Below are 7,541 nucleotides of genomic sequence, written 5' to 3'. Positions count from 1 at the left end.
GCGGAGAACCAGAGCCTTCGAGCAGCAAATGAGGCGCTAAGCAAACGCCGGAGGGCAAAAAAAAAGCGACTACGGCAAGGAGGATCGCTTACTGTGCAGGATGGACAGGATTTGCAAGCCCAAAGAGATGTTGAGGTGCAGATACGGGAGGAAACGCAGGCGGGTAGTGGTCGGAAGCCGGGGAGCGAGACGCGCACGCGGCGTTGTGGCAGATGCGGCAAGCCTGGTCATAATGCGCGTACCTGTCAAATAGTACCATAAGTGTATTAAGAAGACGATTCTGCATGTTTTAGATTGTTTTGAGTCATCTTGGTGGAAATCTTTCGGTTTTCGTTGTGTTGGTGCGATTTCGTGGAGCTTTCGGTGATATGGAGCTTTCGGTGATAAACCACGTTAGCATTTTTTATCCTGGAATAGGTGAATGAGCTCGTCGTCTTCCCGGCAGACACACACCCCCCACCTGCCCGGGGCCCCCACCACCTGACAGCCAACCTGGAACCGAATCGCGGCCGCTCGACAGGCGCGGCTATTCATGGCTGGCTGCTTGTCTCAATACTGTGTTGCAAGTCTACTGCATGCCGACGATCTCTTGATGGCAATCCCATGCAGCTGATTGATTGGCCTGAAAGTTGACGCGGGCTGCAGAGTGACAACTCTGGACTCGGCGCTGGCTTGGCGGATTTCCGTCTTCACACTTCACTGCAGGCTGCAGCTTGCAGCGGGCGCGGCCGGAACCAGAGGTCGCCGTCCATTCTGCGGCTTGCTCAGAGGCCCGATCCGGCCAACTACAAAACATGCCTTCTCGTTGAGCTCACTGCAGCCCCAATTGAGGCAGGTCAGCTACCACCCACACATTCCACCATCCCGCAGTTTTCCCGGCCCCGCAGGTTTCCAAGCTGTCCAGCGTCCAACCAAAAAGAGATACCCCAATCATGGCGGCTACTCCTCTTCCTTTCAAGGCGTACAGGTCTTGGGAGGTTGATGGGAAGTTTATGTGTGGCCCCGTCCCTGATGTTACTCGGTTCCCCGATAAGCTGCTGCCAGCGCCGAGACACTAACTCCCGACATGCACGCAGTTCGGCGATGGGCGTGAGATCGCCCTGCTCGACTACGTCTACAGCCATCCAGAACTTGACCACATGCGGGGCAACTCTGCGAAGGTCTGCGAGGCGATCGACGCCTTCGCCCGATCTCACACCGGTCTGGTCAACATCGGCGAGCTAAAGGGCGCCATCGTCACCGATCTCATTGCCAAACACAAGCCCTCCGTTATGCTTGAGCTGGGTGGCTACATCGGCTACTCGGCAATCCTGTTTAGGAATGCCCTCAGGCAGGTTGGGGGGAAGCGTTTTTTGAGCGTTGAGAAGAACCCGCTCTTTGCCGCTGTGGCGGCCAGCCTGATCGATCTTGCTGGGCTCCGGGACACGGTCCGAGTTGTGGTCGGCACGGGCGCCGAAGGGATCCGGCGCCTGCACGCGGAAGGGTCGTTGGGTACCCAGGTCGATATGGTGTTCTTTGATCACCACAAGCCCTCTTACACCCACGATCTCAAGCTCTGCGAGCGCCTGGGCTTGGTTGGAAAGGGCACGGTTCTGGTTGCAGACAACATGATCCTCCCGGGCAACCCAAAATACGCGGCATACGTGCGGGCCAGCGTCGGCGAGAAGCAGCAAATGGCCGCGGGTGGAGAGGAGGTGGGCAACCCAAATCTGCAGTACGTCAGCCGATTCGTCCAGAACTACGAGCCCAGCGGAGATCAGGATGCCGTTGAGATCACTGAATGCACGGGAATCGCGGCTTGAGGGGCTGAGAAAGACGCCATCTACTTGTTCGTGCTACACACCCTGCTTGATCATACAGGATTTCCCCATATGGCTGCGTCTATGTCGCAGAATGGCTTGCATAGACGAAAGGACATAGTTTAGATTCCTATGGAAAGACATTCCTCTCAGCGAGTCCCTGAAGACCAGCTCGGTGCTAAATTCCTGGTACATGTACTTGTACAACAGGGCCGGGAACAGGCGACGTACTCGAATGTAGCGATTTTGTATCTGGGCCAGCCCTCGAAGTTCTTCCAGCTGCCTTAAGTTTATCGACGAGGGATGGACTGCGGTTGCCGACATCCAGCCGACATCCCGCCGACAGCTTGTGCCGATCTCATTGAACTCAGCAAGCCACATCCTGCCGCTGGCTGCACTGGGGAGAAACAATCACCGCACATTACATCACGCATACCAGCTCACGGGTGTGATTCAGTCTTGCAGTTGTATGCAGAGACGATACTACAAGCAGCAGGGCAGGTTTACTCTGCCCGCGCGAGGAAGCACGAGTCCTGCAATGGCCGAAGATCAGTTGATGCCACCAGCAAGCCTGGCTGGCCGTGAATCGGATCGTCGCAACCACGGAAGTTGAAGCCTGGGCGCCAATGGCTGAAATTGACTATAACTGTAGCTTGGGATATTCGAGCAGGCTGGCAGACTCCGAGCACAATCCTATTTCAACTCAACCTGTTTCATTGAATGAGGTCTGAGTCAGCATCTCTCATTGAACTTAGCATATTAGCAGCCCAACAAATTGTGTCCACCATGAAACTGGCTTCAGTGTGGACCAGCATCGTGCAGGTCTTCAACGTCCTGACCTTCTCCTCTCCTGAAGAGATTAGCGGCACTCCAGTACAAACCCCTCTCGTCGTTGACGATGACATCGCCCTCCACTTCGAGCCCGGCCCTAAAATCCCCGTCGTCCAAACCGAATCGGGCGAGTTCTTCCACGGTGACACGCGCCTGGTCCAGGAGTACTCCAGCGGCATGGTCTACGACCCAAACGAGTTCAAGGACGTGCCTCTCCGCGCTTGCAAAGAGGAGGCTTCGTATGTATTCAAAGGAAGTCCTGTCATCATCACGCCCAGGAATCCACAAGAGGGTCGTCCTGACTGTAGGCTGAAATGCCATTATCCGACCATGAAAGGCTGGGAGCCGTGTTACTCGGCACAGAATAGGAGCTGCTGGTTGAGAAAGAACAGAACCAATGAGATCATCGACATCAATACGGATTATGAGGACGCTGCTGCCGTCCCGGTTGGCAAAATCAGACGGGTAAGACGTTTCTCTCTATCTCTCTTTTTTTTGTTTTGCCCATGTCGTGCCAGTGCTGTCACGGTCCATTATTAGGCTCCCGATCTGGCTGACAGAGTGGTTTGAATCAAGTTCTACCTCGAAGTGTCTGAGCAGCCCATTTCTCCTGATGGAACGACCATGGAGCATGGCAAGATTTTCAACAGGATGTATCCGGGACCTTGGATCGGTAAGTACCAGTGATATTCTAGACGCACAACTCTCAGCGACTAGAATCATGATTAGGCCATGCTAACCTGCGGCAGAGGCATGCTGGGGTGACTGGATTGGTAATACCACGCGCACACCACGACATCCAGTCCGTGTACAGTCGGCTGACAGCAGCAGAAATTACCGTCAAGAACAACCTGCGGTGGAACGGCACCTCGGTATGCGTCTGCCAACATGAAGCCAACATGACAGCGGTAAGATGCTAACCTTTTGACACAGGTCCACTGGCATGGTATCCGCCAATTCCACTCGTTCCAGCATGACGGAGTCAATGGTATTACGGAGTGCCCCATTGCTCCAGGTGACACCGTAAGTAACACTCTCTTTGTTTGTGGACTGTTTATTCCCCTTTATGGGCTCCTGAGACTCCACATGTGATCAAGAAACCAACCCGAATATCCAAATGGGAAGCTCATAACTGATATTGCTGCTAGTTCACGTACCGGTTCCGCGCCCTGCAGTACGGCTCCGCGTGGTATCACAGCCACTACTCGCTGCAGTACGGCGACGGCCTGCTCGGACCCATGACTATCTACGGACCGTCGACGGCCAACTTTGACGACGACCTGGCCTTCCGCCCGCTTCTGCTCTCAGACTGGAACCACCGCAGCGTGTTTGAGGACTGGCCGCTCATGCTCCAGTCCGGCGCGGCGCCCGAAATGACCAACATCCTGATCAACGGCACGGGGCAGTTTGGATTCGGGCCATCGCCGGACAAGTACACGCTCTACCTGAATGCGAGCAAGGCGCATATGCTCATCCTCGTCAACACGGCCGTCGATACGACGTTTGTGTTTTCGATCGATGACCATGAGCTCGAGGTGATTGAGATGGACTTTGTGCCCATCAAGCCGTACAGGACGGACCATATCAAGATTGGCATTGGTGAGCCCTTTTGTTCATGTCTATTCATCGCCCCGACAGAGCTCTGTCCTAACATAACATAAAATTCGCCGCAGGCCAGCGATACCACGTTCTCGTCCACGGCTTGAAGGATCCGTACAAGAAAGAACGCTATGGGAACTACTGGATGAGAGTTGTGCCGGCACGCAAGTGCTCCAAGTTTGCCTTTGGGCCTGACCAGCAGATGGGCATTGTGCGGTACAACTATGCTTACCAGAACTGGACTGGCCCCGGCCGCTTGCCGGATCCTCTCTCGGAGCCGCCCCTGTACGATATTGGTTGCGCGGACGAGCCGAGCGCCAAGCTGGTTCCGTGGATCCCGTGGACGGTGGGAGACCCGGTCAATATCGGTGCGTGTCCCTTGCCTCAGTTAACCGAGGTAGATACTCAGGTTTCCGTATGTGCTGTGCTGACTGGGAATTATGTTCTTGGCCAGACCGGAAGTTAACCTGGACCGACATCGATAACAACAAGCTACCCAACAACACCAAGTTCGTGTTCGATGTAGGCATGGTGAAGTCGGGCGGTCCAAATTCAAGCTTCCCCTATAATGGTCCCTATATCCCGGACGACGGCGCATATGTGAGAGAAACCCAACGTTACTCCTGACCTCCTCGTATCTCCCCAACTAACACAAGACGGGGCACCAGACCCGATGGGACATGCACACCGCGCCGCTCCGAGTCAACTTTTCGGACCCCACCCTCCTCGCACTCGACAGGCTCGAGGAGCTCATCGACCAGCCCCATCTGGACGTCGTCACGCTCCCCAACGCCACTGATGAGCAGTGGATCTGGATGGTCATCACGGCGCCCGACAAGGTCCCGCAGAACGGCGGCAAGATATTCTTCCCGGCCGCGCACCCCATGCACCTGCACGGCCACGACTTTGCCCTGCTCCGGCAGAGCGACAAGAACTGGTACAACGACTCGGCCATCAACCACGTGGGCGAGCGCTGGATGTTCACGCCCGACAAGCTCAACTGCAAAAACCCACATCTCAACTGCACGAACCCGCCCAGACGGGACGTGGTGCTGTTGCCGGCGACCGGTTATATCATCATTGCCTTCAAGGCTGACAACCCGGGGTGGGTTCCCTTTCCTTACCCTGTTTGTGTTTGGAATTAGTCTAGTAACTGATAAAACAGGGCCTGGATCTTCCACTGCCACATTGCGTTCCATGCCTCCCATGGCCTGGCGATGCAAATCATTGAGAACAAGGAGGAGATGAAGGAGATCATGGAGCTGGACAAGAAGGATATCGAGGAGTCTTGCAAGCGCTGGAGAGATTGGCACGGGAATTCCATGAACCATTGGGACTGGCATCACCCGTCCCACTTTCAGGACGATTCGGGCGTGTAATCGAACGTACCTATTGGCTTTGGGGTTGACAGAAGGATATGAGTTTAGGTGGAAGTGGGAGTTGGGAAGACTCAGGAGTATCTCCTTGGCGAATCATGCGTACTGTACTTGCAACCATCTCGTGGCCAATTCCCGTGTCCTGAGAGGAGAACGATGCGCGGCCGGCTTGACAGGTCCATTGCGGTTCGATATACCGTATTCAAACCCATGAATGCGACTGGGGGGCGGCGATGCTTTGGGTTGTAAGGCTCGAACCCGGCAATGATGCACTGGCTGCCGTTGTAGAGGCCGGATAATATATCTATGTTGACTTAGTTATATAACGACCAACATACCAATTCTAAGCTCGATCCGTCTCTCGAGATAGTGGTCATCAAGTACGCGCAGGGAGCCGTCAGGGTTGTTCTACTTCTTATATTCAAGGTTCAGGTGTACTGTCACGGCACACAACGTGCAGCCATACCGTTGCGACATGTTCCCGGAAAAAGGGTATAAATGATTCAATCCGACAGATCGAACCACTGGCTGCACTATGAAGCTGTCAAGCTGGCACATACCGCCGGGGCCTCAGCTCACCCGACCAGCCGTGCCGTGACACCCAGGATGCAACAATGTTGTTCAGGGTCCGGAGCATTTACACGAAAATACACGTTGAAGTTGAATTGCAGTTGAAATCTCCGTACATTTCAATTACACAGACGACCGCCGAAAATCCATGCAATTTCAACATGACCTCTGCAATTGTGGATCCATTATTGCAATAGTGGGCCCTTTTTAGCAGATGATAGTGATTAAGAGTATTTTGTATGGTAAACACTAACTGCTAATATCCTCCTGACAACGAAGCGGTGAGATGGTCGGCAGAACTCCCCAGCGTTCCGAATGAATCAAATCAAACCAAATCAGACTCAGATTTGATTTGATTTGAGCGGACAGGGGTGAAATTTGATTTGGTTTGAGTTTGATTTGAATACAGTCAAATCTATTCAAATTGTTAGAACACAAGTGGCGCCTTGCCATCGCGATTTGCAGTCAAGCAACCTCCCTGCTTCAAAACACCCGTTTTGACAGCCAATACTTCAAACAAACGAGCTGCTCAATTGTCTGGTCCATCAATCGACACCTTTGTGTCGATATCGTCAACTTCGATTGGCTGAATACTCTCTCAACCTCACAAGAAGTGGCCGGTATTGATAGGATATCGAACGCCATTCTTGCCAGCTTTGGCAACGAAGTCTGGTGCCGCCGCCACCATTCTAGGGGGTCCTCCACAGGTAACAACGGCAAAGAGAAGTATTCAGTAATCTCATCCTTTAGGAGGAGATCCTCAGGCTTATCGTAGAAGTCTTCGTCGATGAGGTAGTTTGGTCGAGTCTGAACAGACTGTTGGGGGAATGGAGAGCCCTGCTCGTTGTAATCTCCGTCAAAGAACTTCTTGAAGCCTTGAACGATACGCTGAGCGTGTTCTTTGGGGAGGTGCTTCTCAATCCATCGCTTCTTGAGCCCAGGATGCAGGATCATCGCTGCCCAGTAAGCAGGTGAGTCTTCCAGAGTGGCGATGTATTTGTCGATCTTGTAGATGGCAAGAGCAAGACTGGCCCTTAACGCACGAAGGTTCTGCCGGTCGGAAAAATCAGCCGACTCCTCGTTTCCCGCGATTTCTGAATCGTCCGCACCGTCTCTGTGTCTCCCAGGCTGGTGCCGCTGCCGTTGCGGTTGGTCAGAGAAGATCTCTGACTGGGTATTTGGCGGCGCGACGAAGCCGATTCTTGACTACTTGCGTAAAGTCTTCAAAACCGGCGCCTTTCGAAAGCTCTGAGAAAACCCTATCTAACTACGCCGACTGCACGCCCGCGCACTTTGCTGCGTGGCCGCGGTGGGTGTGGAAAGTAGGGCGATTCGAGGTGCTGCAGACATCCCGAAAAACTCTCAC

General features: G+C 53.8%; 3 protein-coding genes across 3 annotated transcripts; all 3 read left to right on the top strand.

Moving 5' to 3' along the window:
* N657DRAFT_584388 (uncharacterized protein) lies at positions 1-261 on the top strand (the record flags this gene model as incomplete). Its single annotated transcript, XM_062789750.1, has 1 exon — positions 1-261. A coding segment is annotated over one exon (261 nt), but the record flags the coding sequence as incomplete, so codon positions are not given.
* A 574-nt stretch (positions 262-835) lies between these two features.
* On the top strand, positions 836-2,052 carry N657DRAFT_651734 (S-adenosyl-L-methionine-dependent methyltransferase). The gene has a single exon (XM_062794216.1). It carries the CDS (start codon positions 1,140-1,142, stop codon positions 1,800-1,802), a length of 663 nt encoding a protein of 220 aa, XP_062641784.1. The 5' UTR covers positions 836-1,139; the 3' UTR covers positions 1,803-2,052.
* A 533-nt stretch (positions 2,053-2,585) lies between these two features.
* On the top strand, positions 2,586-5,608 carry N657DRAFT_584395 (multicopper oxidase; the record flags this gene model as incomplete). Its single annotated transcript, XM_062789751.1, has 10 exons — positions 2,586-3,095; positions 3,207-3,303; positions 3,380-3,403; positions 3,459-3,502; positions 3,564-3,653; positions 3,779-4,229; positions 4,304-4,597; positions 4,684-4,829; positions 4,898-5,334; positions 5,395-5,608. 10 exons carry the CDS (start codon positions 2,586-2,588, stop codon positions 5,606-5,608), a joined length of 2,307 nt encoding a protein of 768 aa, XP_062641783.1.
* Between the last annotated feature and the right edge of the window lie 1,933 nt (positions 5,609-7,541).

The sequence above is a fragment of the Parathielavia appendiculata genome, assembly GCF_033297405.1.
Source record: "Parathielavia appendiculata strain CBS 731.68 unplaced genomic scaffold N657scaffold_71, whole genome shotgun sequence".
In the NCBI taxonomy this organism is placed as follows: domain Eukaryota; kingdom Fungi; phylum Ascomycota; class Sordariomycetes; order Sordariales; family Chaetomiaceae; genus Parathielavia; species Parathielavia appendiculata.
The sequence above is the reverse complement of the archived record's forward strand: the minus strand, read 5'-3'. Positions and strand labels throughout refer to the sequence as shown.

Coding starts and splice junctions, on each gene's coding strand:
- N657DRAFT_651734 (XM_062794216.1), top strand. CDS start 1,140: ATGCGGGGCAACTCTGCGAAGGTCTGCGAGGCGATCGACGCCTTCGCC.